The 12,955-nt window shown below is 51.3% G+C and overlaps 1 protein-coding gene across 3 annotated transcripts in view; it reads left to right on the forward strand.

The window, feature by feature from the left end:
• NRBP1 (nuclear receptor binding protein 1) overlaps positions 1-12,955 on the forward strand; it is a 33,862-nt gene that overhangs the window by 8,950 nt on the left and 11,957 nt on the right. For 2 of the 3 annotated variants that reach the window (XM_059467827.1, XM_059467829.1), the window contains 6 exons: positions 5,552-5,674; positions 6,044-6,145; positions 6,228-6,317; positions 6,852-6,892; positions 7,904-7,998; positions 11,675-11,698. In XM_059467827.1, coding sequence (XP_059323810.1) covers positions 5,552-5,674; positions 6,044-6,145; positions 6,228-6,317; positions 6,852-6,892; positions 7,904-7,998; positions 11,675-11,698 — 475 coding nt within the window. The remainder of the gene's footprint in view (positions 1-5,551; positions 5,675-6,043; positions 6,146-6,227; positions 6,318-6,851; positions 6,893-7,903; positions 7,999-11,674; positions 11,699-12,955) is intronic. The other variant, XM_059467828.1, reaches the window with a different exon arrangement.

Below are 12,955 nucleotides of genomic sequence, written 5' to 3' on the forward strand. Positions count from 1 at the left end.
AATTTCCAGGGAAGGGAATGGGGCTGGAGAGTGCCCAGAGAATGGGACAGTGAGGGGCTGGAGAGTGTCCAGAGAAGGGAATGGGGCTGGAGAGTGTCCAGAGGAGGGAATGGGGCTGGAGAGTGTCCAGAGAATGGGACAGTGAGGGGCTGGAGAGTGTCCAGAGAAGGGAATGGGGCTGGAGAGTGTCCAGAGGAGGGAATGGGGCTGGAGAGTGCCCAGAGGAGGGAATGGGGCTGGAGAGTGTCCAGAGAATGGGACAGTGAGGGGCTGGAGAGTGTCTAGAGAAGGGAATGGGGCTGGAGAATTTCCAGAGGAGGGAGCACTGAGGGGCTGGGGAGTGTCCAGAGAAGGGGATGGAGCTGGGAAGGGAATGGAGCCCCAGGAGGGGCTGAGGGAGCTGGGAAGGGAATGGAGCCCCAGGAGAGGCTGAGGGAGCTGGGAAGGGAATGGAGCCCCAGGAGAGGCTGAGGGAGCTGGGAAGGGAATGGAGCCCCAGGAGAGGCTGAGGGAGCTGGGAAGGGAATGGAGCCCCAGGAGAGGCTGAGGGAGCTGGGAAGGGGCTCAGCCTGGAGAAAAGGAGGCTCAGGGGGGACCTTGTGGCTCTGCACAGGTCCCTGACAGGAGGGGACAGCCAGGGGACAGGGACAGGACAAGGGGAAATGGCCTCGGGCTGGGCCAGGGCAGGCTCAGGGTGGGTATTAAGGAAAACTCTTTCCTTTAAGCCATGTCCAGCCTTGGCCCAGGCTGAGCAGGGCAGGGTGCAGTCCGCATCCCTGCAGGAATTTAAAGCGGTGTTCCCCATCCCTGCAGGGATTTAAAAGCAGTGTGGATGTGACACTGTGCAGGATGGGTTAGTGGTGGCCTTGGCAGTGCTGGGGGAGTGCCTGGACTCGATGATCTGAGGCTGCTTTTCCAATCTCAGTGACTGTATCCAGAGGAGGCTAGTTTCTATTCAGAGTATCTTGACTCCTGTCATAGTTCTGTGCTTTTGTAAACTGCTGATGTGCTGCCTGGGGAGTTTCCTGGTGGGAGTTTGTGGTTAGGTCTGTCCTGCAGTGTGGTGTAAGCCAGAACTGTCAGAGTGCTTCTGGAGAGGCTGGATGGCCACTGGGTGACAGGCTGTAGAACGGTGGTGTGACATGTAGGGGGACACAGTATGGGTAAATGAAGGTAATGTAGAATGTAATTATCCCCCAACGAGTTGCAGCTGGACCCTATTACAAAAGAGTAGGATGATAACAGGCAACACCTGTAGCAAATAAAGCTGGTGGTATAAAAGAGTGGATTGGTGGGAGGAGAAGTCAGATGGCTGCTGCAAGGACCAAGAGCAGTCCTAGAGGAGGTATGAAACTGAGGATATGAGATCCTTGCACCATAATGATAATAGAACGTTGTGATGTATAAGACAGCAGTGACACCGTGCAGGGGTTCCAAAGCTGTCCCTTTGCTGGGGAGCAGCTGCAGCCCTGGCTGGCAGGAGGGCTCCGGGCAGGGCGTCCCGGCTCCCAGCAGGGCTCGGCAGCACAGGGCAGGACCCATGGCAGGAGACAGGGACCCAGCTTTGGCCTGGCTTTGAGCACAGCAGCTCCTGGGCTGGAGCGCTGAAGGCAGGAGCGAGGGAGAGCAATCTCAGCGCATGGAGGGCTTTCAGCTCTGTCTTTAAACGGTCCAGATGTGTGCCTTGGGTTAACAGACCAACTCCTGGTGATGTGTTTGATCCTGTTACTTGTTGCACCATGTCTGGAAGAACCAATAACTGTAGTGCTGATGATCGGGTTGTCTACTCCTTACAGTTTAGTTGCTGCATGAGGTGTCTGCACAGCCATGGTAATAATCAATACCACTCTTTCCTTGCTGCTGTTCAATTACACTGGTTATTTTAATTTTCTTGTTGAATTAAAGCCTTTCAGCTTTTCACTACCATGACTGTAATTGCCAAGGCAAATGTGTCAGTTTATTTAAAACATGAAGTAGCATTGTTTCTTTGCTTTGTTGGATTTCTTTTGCCTTTGCCTGCAGTGGACCTGACATTCTTTATTGTGTTACATTCTGGATTAGCCTCAGATGCCAGAGAGCCCTTTTTGTTCAATTTCTGTGGGTAAATTTGCTGTTTTTAGTTTCCCCACAGCTCAGAGAGAAGCTGAGCTGCTCATGGCCCAGCTGCTGGCTCTGGGGGTCTCTTATCTCTAGTCCCAACCATTTCCCAGGTGGTTGGACAGAGCTTTCACCTTTCTCTGGCTTAAACAGGTGGCCAGGAAAACTGGGTAACACATTCATGCTGCTCTGAACCAGGTCTGGGGCTTCTTGTGAGGCTGTGGCCTGGTGTGCTGCCTCTCCCCAGCTCTTTTTCAATGTGCAACTCCATTCTGTACTGACACTCTAGTTATTGTGTTCTTCTCCCCAGTTTTTATACCTTTTATCCCTAGATTGTAAATCATCACTGTGACTTGTGATTTAGGCTGTTTTTGTTTTTTGTTCAATTGACAGATCATGTGAACTGCAGAATGTCTCTCCAAAGGTCTATGCTCTTTCAGCTACAGATACACAGATGTTTGAGAGCTATACAAAAAATATGCTCTGGACAATGGAATAGCTTTCCAAAGGGAAATTTAACTTCCAGGCTTTTTCCCCCTTAGAGCTACTGTGCCACTCCTCCCATACTCCTTTAAGTATTTAATATTCCCGTTGAGTTTCCTTGCCTTTTGCTTACGTGGACTCAGAGCTGTGTTTGCTCTTCTGTAGTGCAGAGCTGCTTCCTGTGCTGCAGAAATTGGGCTAAGCTGGGCTCAGATCACTTCCTCCCTCAGGGTGCAGAAGCTGCCTGCTCTGGGACAAACACCAGAGTGATAAATTATCCCAATGCTTTCACGAGGGCTCAGGATTCTGCCTTGCCGAGCACGGGAAGGGATGTGCAGCAGGGATTTGGCAGGCAGCAGGAGGAGTCTGCTGTTGTCTTTCAGTTGTCTGTCTGCATTTTCCCCTTTGCTCTTCTCCCCAGGCTGTTGAATCTCCCGAGGAACAGAATTGCCATGGGTGATGTCAGCTGGGCTTGGTGTCCTGAGTCATATCTGGAGCTCTGGGATATTGCCTATGAGTCATGGAAATCATTCATGTCGGGCAGCTGGGCCACAAGTGGGAGATGTGGCAGGTCCACGGCCCCAGCTGCATCACTGGGGCAGAATTTCAGCAGTTTCTGGTTCCTGAGGATTTACTCAATGCAGTAAAGCTGGATGCCTTTGAGCAGAGGGCCTTTAGCTGTTGGACTCCATCGTTTATTTAGATGTTGCTGTGAGCAGGCAGCAGGTGGGGTGCAGAAGGAGAATCCAAGGGATGCACTGAGTGTCAGTGTGGTGGCTGTCACCTTGTCCTTGCACTGCGCACACACCTCAGCTTTCCCCTTGTTCCTCTCTGCTTTGATTGAATTCCAGGTGTCATCACCTTTCAGAGGATTCCTTCACAAAGTTGTATCTGAGTTATTGAGACATTTCTGCTGCCTTGGGCTTCTTTAACCTTCCCTGAAGCTAAAGCCTTTTGCCATTCAGCTTTAGTAATTGTGCTGGGTGATCTTATGAAGTTGCCATCCCCAAGATATTTGTTATTCTAAAATTTGAAGGAATAAATCTTCTATCCTTAATTGCTTTTATTCCTTCAGCTTTCTTTAATGATGAAACATAAGAGGCCTGGCCTGTTGGTATCAGTATGTTTATATACATATATATACATTTAAAAAATCAAGTTTTTAGGATCAATATGAATGCCTTCCTAAACCAAACCTCAGTCCTTTCACCCCTCAGTTGTGTAGGCAGCTCAGGTGGAAGGAGGTGGGATGGTTCATGCTGGGCTGTCACCTCCTGTGATGATTTTCCATAGCTGTCCTCTGTATTCAGGCAGTAATTATGGTGTAATTATGGCCTGTACCCCTATTCGTGCCCGTGCCACACCTTGCTGCTGTGTCATTCTCCTTTACTGCTGAGTTTACTGCCAGAGAACTCTGTATCACTCTGCTTTCACTGTGCCTGGCACCCTTTGAGCTGCAGTGTCACCTGCAGTGCCAGAGTGTTAAATGTCATTGGGCCTGCTCAGAGTCCCGTGGGAGATGATAAAGAACCCCACCTGTGTTGGTGGCCTGTCCCTCTGTGGTCAGGCTATGGAGGGAGCAGAATGGAATGGAGTAACTCAGCTGGAATGATGGAATTGGGTACATTTGGTCATGTGAAAGTGGCTGCCCAGGGAGAAGGGATTTTTGAGGGAGCTCTTCTATAAGGTGAGAAGTTTCCAGCAATGAGATGCTGATGGGGTCCTTAGTGAGGGAAGAGAAGGTGACACAATATGAGAAGGAGGAGGAGCTCTGAAGTGTTTGGAGGTGATAGAAGATGAGTCTGGATTTTCCAGGCAAATCTGTGTTATCAGTTACCTCAGGGGGAAGCTGGATCAGCTGGAAGCTGCCAGGCCTGGTGATCAGAGCAGCACCAGCCCTGCCTGAGTTCAGGGGTGCTGGGACAGTGCTTTAGACACAGGGGGGATTCCTGGGGCTGTCCTGTGCAGGAACAGAACCTGGGCTGCAGTGATCCTTGGGGATCTCTTCCAATTCAGGTTGTCCTGTGGATCTGTGAAGTGATTCTTGGTGTGTGGGCAGCAGATGGGAGCAGCAATGACTGCTGGTTGACAATTAAAAGGTGGATTCTGCCTTCTTGTCCTCTCTAAGTGCTTTGAGTCCAGTGCAGAGGGATATCCACGGTGGCTGCTGTGTGCCTGTGAGGTTGCCTGCAAAGGCATTGCAGTAAATGCCATGGATGCTGGATCAAAGAGACCATGTTCATCTGGAATGCTGCTAGATATCTGAAGAACAATGTTGAAGAAAGCTTTGGTGCTGGGAGCAGGGTTCACCTCTGATCTCTGCAGCTGTTTCCGCCTTATGTCCTCCCACAGCCCTTGCCATCCTCGTGCTGGGCTCCAAACTCTCAATCCCCTCCCCTTATCTTGCTGCTGTCTGAGTGCTCATCTGTGTCTTTAACATTCAGTGTGGATGTACTTGTGCTGGGTCAATGTTTACAATTATTAACTAAAGAAATTACTCTTGTGGTTTCCCTTGTGTCATCGGTTCCCCCTCTGAAGCTTCAGCTTTCCCCTTGTTCCTCTGTGCTTTGGTTGAGTTTCAGGTGTCATCACCTTTCAGGGGATTCCTTCACAAAGTTGTATCTGAGTTACTGAGACATTTCTATATCCCTCTTGTATTGTTGGAGTGTTTTTTTGTGGTGGAATGAGCTGCAGGTGTCCTGAACCATGAGACTCTAATATATTGTTGGTGGAAGGCAGCTTTGCTGCAGCACAGCGTTTGTGCGCACAAGGTTTCCCCAGCAGTGTGCTCAGGACTGGCTGCTCACATGCTCTGCAGTGACTCATGTTGGGGATATGCCCTGCTCCATGTGCAGATCCTGTCCTGGAATCCTCATTATTTAAAGTTAATGAGCAGAGTTGATGATTTTCCAGTGGTGCTGCATGGCAGTGGTCAGGTGTGGCTCACAGGTGTCTCCACCCTTCCCTGCAGGTGAACCAGCGCAATGTCCCGGGCATTGACAGCGCCTACCTGGCCATGGACACCGAGGAGGGCGTGGAGGTTGTCTGGAATGAAGTGCAGTTCTCTGAGAGGAAGAACTTCAAGCTTCAGGAAGTGAGTTGATGTGTCTCCCAACCGGATGTGAGGAGCACACCCTGCCCTGGGGTGGGACTGTGGATGCTTTTTGTGCTGATTATTGCCTGGGTTTGGAAGGCTGTGCTGTCCAAATGTAGCAAATTTGGCTTAAGCCTGGCCTGTATAGGAAATGTCCTGGAAGACTGTTGGGCTATTTCCATGAGCCCTTGTGTTCAGTTTGACTTGGCCATCAAACCACACTCTGTGAGATGCAGTGCAGAAGGAAATGGGATCCTCCCTGTTCTTAGCACATGTATGTTAGTGTTTGAGGGGACCAAGAGCCCAGAAGAGAGAAGGATATTTTGTGTGGTCTCTGATATGACATGTTTTTGTCTTTCTGATGTTAAGGAAAAAGTTAAAGCAGTGTTTGACAACTTGATTCAGCTGGATCATCTCAACATTGTGAAGTTCCACAAATACTGGGCTGATGTCAAAGAGAACAAGGCCAGGGTGAGTGCAGCCGTCAGGCTGTTGGGTTCTCATTGTTGGGTAATTAACAAGGTGGAGGGTAACGTGTCCTGCTGCCCCACAGGTGATCTTCATCACTGAGTACATGTCTTCAGGGAGCTTGAAACAGTTCCTGAAGAAGACAAAGAAAAACCACAAAACCATGAATGAAAAGGTAACTCTTGTTTTCTGTGTGACCATAACTCTTTTGAGCCATCAGCCCCTGGAAATCCCTTTCAGCAGAGGATCCCAGAGAGAACTGGTGATAACACATTGCTGCAGCTGCCCTGTGTCCCTGTGACTGAGGTCAGCTGCAGGCTCTCTGGGACAGCAGCTCTGTGCTGGCTGCTGTACTGCCAGCAGCTCTGCAGCTCCTCAGGTGTGGTGTGGCAGGCGTGGCCCTGTCCAGGTGTGACAGTGTGCCGCGCGTGTGTTCCTGTCCAGGTGTGACTGGTATGGCCCTGTCCAGGGGCCTCACAGGGAGGGGGAAGGTGTCTGTAACACGGGAGACTGGAGCCCAGGTGTGTTCCTGGACCCATGGGAGTATATAGAAACAAGCTGACCATAGGAGTACTGATTCCTTACACCTGCACTGAGTAAAAGCTGGGGCAGGTATTGCTTCCTGCGAGTGGGCTGTGAATCACAGAACTACAGATTAGCTGATTAGCTCCTTGTGGATGATTTTCTCCTTTTCCTCTTGTACCTGCAGGCATGGAAGCGGTGGTGTACCCAGATCCTCTCTGCTCTCAGGTACGTGGGGTGCTGACCTTGAGGTCCCAGCCTTTGGGACTGATGGCAGTTAAGTATTAGGGAGGTCTCCAGAGTATCCAGCTTTATAATCTGAGTTTCTCCTTGGTCGGGAGGATGTTGCAAAGATGACAGGGAATTCAAGTTCCATGTGAGGGGGCTTAGGAAAACTTCCACAGTGTTGGCAGGCTGCAGGCCTGTTGCAGGCAGTGGATTCAGGGATATTGAGGCATGGTGTTGTTAGGTGTGTGTGTACATTTTTTGATGGTGCAGCCTTTCTGCAGCCATCTTTGTGCAATACAGCTGGGTAGCATGTGGTATGGGTTTTAAAAACTCTTTTCCACCTGGGCTAGAGTTGGTGAGTATCTAATTAGAACCTTAGGAAAACAACAGCCTGGATGACAGAGCATGGCTTGCACTCCATAGAGGAAACTCTGGTGCCACTTGGCTAAATTACAACTATTGGTGAATAGTTTGGGTTCTAATAAGCCTCTGGGAGCTGACTGTCCTCCTTTGTGCTAGCTGCTAACCCCAGCAGAGTGAGATGCAAAACCAGAGTGTACCTGGGACCCAGCACTGAAAAGCCTTATTTGTGCCTGCTGACAAACATGCCCAGTTGTGTGTGTATAGCACTAAGTGCCCCTTTGAGTAGGGGCAGACTAAGGCTCTGGTATTTTTGGTATAAAAATAAAATTGTAACCCTTTTAGAATGCACTCAGCAGTACTAGGTTGGATGAAATTGTGTCTTTACCTCTGGTACCCTGAGTTTCTTGGGAACTGATAGGAGAAATCTTTCTCTTCCCTTCTGCCATGTTCTGGAGATTCATTAGAGGCAATTGCTGTTTGGTTCTCAGCCAGAGGCTGATGTACACTCATGGAATTGTATCTCCCAGCTGCTGTAAATCCCTGGCATGTGCCCTTTGCTCTCCTGTTCTCTTCTGAGGTTTCCTGGTGTGGGAGGGTGTGAAGGGAGGGGTTCAAGGCCTTGACCAGTGCTGTGTTCTGCATCTGCAGCTACCTCCACTCCTGTGATCCTCCCATCATCCATGGCAACCTGACCTGTGACACCATCTTCATCCAGCACAACGGGCTGATCAAAATCGGGTCAGGTAATGCTTGCTGGGGTGCCCCTGCCTTGCCAGAGACTGCCCACACAGAGAGAGGCACTGCTCCTTTCCAGCTCCCTGGCACCAGAGGCGTGTGTGTACAGGTGCTTCTCCACCTCCACATCAGGTGTGCCAGACACTGGGAGCAGGATTCACTGGTGATTGGACCCTTGTCAGTGCAGGAGTGGCTCTTCTCTAGCCTCTTCTTTAGCTTCTTGTCTCAAGGGGATGGCACAGGAAATGATGCTGAAACCTGGAGGTTTTGTAAGCACATAATCTGTGGGTTCATCTGCTCTGCAGGTTTTCATGTTGATGCACAGAGTTCTTCTCCCAGCACTGTGGAGCTTTGGGAGCTGTGTTCGTGCAGCCACAGGAGTGCTGCTGGTAGCAGCCCATGTTTATTATAAAGTGGACAGACTGGCAGCAGCCAGTGGCTTATCCAGCATGCCATTATCCCATGGGACAATGGAGCTGCCTCAGGCTGCTGAGCTGCCCTCAGCCTGCTTGGCACCCACGTGCCCTGCTGGAGCAGCCACCCTGTGCCAGAATGGTTTATTTCATAAGTGAGCAGTGATGCTCCTGGCAGTGCAGAGCATCCTTGCATGCTCTGGCTTTTCCTGCTGTTCCCATGTCTCTAAAGATCTGTCTGCAGTCAGGATGCATTATTTCACTCCTTGACACAACCTTTCAAGGGACAGCTTTGCTACCTGTTGTTCAACTTCGGCAAGTATTCTCAATCTGGGAATAGGTCTCTGCTTTCCTGGAGCTGTTGTCTGTGTGAGTTCTGCTTTGATGTGGAGTGTACAGGGAGGATGCTCTGCATCACCTGTCATCTAGAAATAGCCTCTCCATCAGCTGCAGACCTGTGGCTTTTCTTCCCATCAAAGAACTCCTGTGTTGTTGTGTTGTCCCAGAGCTGGGGTAGCAGGTTTGTGCTTGTACCAGGGAGACAGGATTGTGGCAGAAGGAGCCACTTCACTGCTCCTGACCTGCCTGTAAACTTGGGGACTTCACACAAGCTGATGTCACCATGTCATCACACAGACTTTGTGTTTTCCTGACTTTCTCCAAGTGGGACAGATTTCCAAGAGTGAGCACATCTAGTACCTGTATGCTGGCAAACTCCCTGGCATTCAGCTCAGACTGATGGGAAGACTTGAGTACTCCAGAAATTCCCTTTTTCAGTTCAGTTTCAAGGTACCATGCAGCTGCCATGTTTCTGCAGGGCAGCCAGTGCTGTCTGTAAAAGCAAACCCATGGAGCTGGCATTGCTTTCACCCCAGGGAGATGCTGCAGCTCCTCAGCCCTGCCATTCCCAGAGAGTGCAGCTCCAGGGCCGCTGCTCACAGGCTCTTCAGCTGTGGGTGAGTGGTGGCCTCAGCCTCACACCTTGGCTCCCCTCAGTTTCACACAGCTTTGCTGCTGTCAGGTGCAGCACAGGGACGTGTGTGTGCTCATGCCAGGAGAGGTGGGTGTCTGTGCTTTCCAGCTGCAGGATGTGCTGCAGCTGCAGTGCTCGTGTGTAGCTGTTCCTGACCTCTCTGCTCCACAGCTGTGGGCTGCCTGCCTCACCTCACATTCAGGAGTCAAGTAATTCATCTAAAAGATTCTGGTCCTTTCCTAAATAAAAAAGGAAGTGATTGCAAGTGGACTTGTGGTCAGAAGAGGAATCCCCCAGATGGGAAAGCTGTGGCTCCAGTGCAGGCTGGAATTGGAGTTGGCAGTGTTGCAGGATGTATTCCTGTTCCTGCAATGCCAACCAGAAAAGGCAAAGCTGCATCCCCAGGACTGCTGGTTGTGTTTGAGCTGGAGCCTTTCTCCCTGGCCCTGCTGCCTCTGCAGTGCCACATGGGCTGGGTTTGAGTTCTGTGCCTGGAACAGCAGCTCTCCAGGATCACTGACAATGCCAGGCCCATGTTTGCTGCTCCTGTCCTTGTTCTGTACAGCTGGCTGGTGTCTGAGCACTTCCCCGTGTCTACTTAAAGCAGCAGGACAGCAATTCCTGTGGATTTATGGGGAACAAGGATTCAGTGCACTGTGAGCTGTGCTTTGGTGCTGTCTGTGTCCCCAGTGCTGTGCTGGATGCTGCTCCCCAAGCTCCTCTCCCTGTGGCTTTGGCAAAGAGAATACTTGCTGAATGTGGGGCAAAAGCCTGGCTAGGGCAGCTGCTGGGTGCACTGCAGGACATCCTGCTGTCTGCTGGGTGTGCCAGGGAGCAGCAGCACCCTGGAAATGCCTGATGGGGTCCCTGTGACACTCGTTCAGGGTGGGAACAGCCCTGTGCTCCCTGCTGCTCCCTCAGAGGCAGGAGCACCTGCCCTGGCTGCACTGGGCACTGGTTCTCTGTTCAGCCTGTGAATCTGTGTGCTGGGGTCAGCTGTGGGAGAAAAAGGGACTGGGAAGGAGGAAAGATTTTGCATAATGTTTAAATGCAAAAGCCATCCATAATCCATTCATTTGCTTATGTTTTATTCCCCAGTTCCATAAAGTGCAGAGGTTATAGATTTAAGGAGAATGTTTCAAGTGAGTGGAGAGCTTCAGAGAACTCGTGATGAGGATAGGAAAGACACTTACAGCTCTTAACCTTGCCACTCAGAGACTGGAATGTCCCACCTGCTCTGTGGGGCTGGGGTCAGATGAAATTCCTTGTGATAAGCCCAAGCTGTGCCCTGTGCACTGTTCCCGGAGCCCAGGGGCAGCACAGTGCTGCCTCTGTGGGTGTCTGTGCTGCTGACGGGGATGTGCTGCAGAACACGGGTGTTCTGGGGCTGCAGCTGCTCTCAGTGTGGGAAGAACAGTGTGTACACAGTGTGTACACACAGTGTGTACAGCAGGGTGTACACTCACACTGGGTGCCTGGTGCTGCTGCCTGCTCCTGGTGGCATTACTGGCAGCTGTTCCTGGAACTCCCACTGGCAGCCTAAGAACCATCCACAGGTGGAAAGAAGTGATGTGTTTGAATGAAATTCCTCTTGGGCAGCTCTGGGAGTGCCCAGCAGAAGGGAGGCCTCGGGCTGGGGGGTCTCAGTGTCTTCTGGTGCTCCTGAGATGTGGCAATGTGTCAGCATCTGCTGAGTGAGACCTCGATGGAGCCCAGAGGAGGCTCGGGGAGTGCAGTGCAGATTGTGCCCCCAGGCATTGCTGCTGTGTGTCTGTCCTGGCTGCACCACCCCTGACTGAGCCTCAGTCTGTTTAATTGTGTCTGCTCAGGCTCTGCCCTCAGTCCCAGGCCATGGGGCAGGACTCTATGGGTATTAGCTCTGCTGTTTATCGTGTGGCCAGGTGTGTAAGTGTGGGTTCTCCTGCTGAGATCTGTGGCCAGAAGCTGCTGGGATTAGAGAAAGGGAATTCTCTGCTGAAGGGTGGGGTGGGTGGGACTGTAGGACACTCACAGAAGAACAGAATTTCTGGCTTCTTGGTCTCAGTCTGCCATGATCTTCTGCTTGGTCAGAGCTGCCTTGTGTCCCCTGCCCAGCCTGGTTCTCAGGTAGAAGCCCTGATGTTCCCTAGGTAGATTTCTTTGAAGAGGTGGCTGAGGCAGGGCCCGGTGCTCAGTCCTGTCCCTGTGTGCCCTGACTCTGACCCAGCTGTCTCTATGGATGTAAGTGCTTTGCTGTTCACCAACTCATTGACTTTATCTCGTTTTACTTCCCGCTCACGGGCTGCTCTGTTACAACAGTCTTTCATAGGATATTTGCTAATGGTGAGCAAACTTCTCCGCTCCTGTGATGTGACTCCACTTATGTCATGTACATGATTTTACCTCTGTGTGTATCTGTATATATATATTTATATATATATGTGTGTGTATCTATATTTGTAACACACAGACATACACACTGATGTATTTACAGTGTTCCCTTGCTATAAGGCTGTGTGTAAAACTGTTTGGCTTAGGTGCATCCTGCTTGGAGAGCTCTTGTTGTGTGCTGGGATGCCAACAGTTCCTCGTGCTCTTGGCCAGAGCCTTACAGAGAGGGAGCACTGCCCTTTGTGAAGTCTCCTGGTTGTTAGTTTTCTCCCTCTCCGTGTTCTTAGCGTGTGCTAGTCCACGGACCCCGTGCATGCCAGCTCCTGCATGTCAACAAGCCATGCCTTGTTCTGAGCTCTTCCCAGCTGAACTTCCCACGTCCATCAGGCTCTTCCCTGCTGCTGCTCTGCTGCCCTTGGCTGGGGCCCAGCCCTGGACTAGCCCCCACTGTGTGCTTGGCTATCCAATTGCTTGCTTGTAGTTTGAACTCCTTAGATGTGTTGGTTTTAAGATGAATGTTTCAGTGAATGTATCTGGCTCCTGATGGCCAGATCCCTCCTGCCCCAAATGAGTCCCTGGATTGAAGTAAGCTTGGCTATTGATGTTTCCCCAGATAAATCTCTGGTTTTGGGGAGATGTGTGCATATGAGGAGGGAGTTGGGCTGGTGGGAGCCAGAGAAGGATTCGAGTGCTGCAATTTGTAACCCTATTGCGTAGAACACCGTGTTTACATTTAAAATAATTATTTATTTTATTTTTTACCATCAGGGTTATTCTCGATGGTTAGAGTTTGTTTCTACTGAGTTGGGAACCTACCAACCATCAGCTGAAGTGGTGGAAAGGGCAAGGGCCTGACCAGATGGGCTCTGTGCCTTCCAGGCTGGCAGGAGGATGTGCTGTGCCACCCTGCATTGCCAGCGGGGCAGAGGCTCCTGGAAGCTCAGCCTGGGATCTGGAGTGGCTGAGGGCATGGGGATGTGGTCAGGGCTGGAGTCTGGAGTGGCTGAGGGGATGGATGGGGATGTGGTCAGGGCTGGAGGCCTGAAGAGCAGGGCAGGTGTCAGGGTGATGGCTGCAGGGTGGCAGAGCAGCAGCCAGAGAACTGGCCCAGGAATGAGCCCACAGAGTGGGGACCGCCCTGGGGCTGAGCCCTGGGGCCCGGGGCTGGGGCTGAGGCCCGGGGCTGGGGCTCTAATGGGATGAAGTTCA

Source organism: Ammospiza nelsoni, chromosome 3 (genome assembly GCF_027579445.1).
Source record: "Ammospiza nelsoni isolate bAmmNel1 chromosome 3, bAmmNel1.pri, whole genome shotgun sequence".
Lineage (NCBI taxonomy): Eukaryota > Metazoa > Chordata > Aves > Passeriformes > Passerellidae > Ammospiza > Ammospiza nelsoni.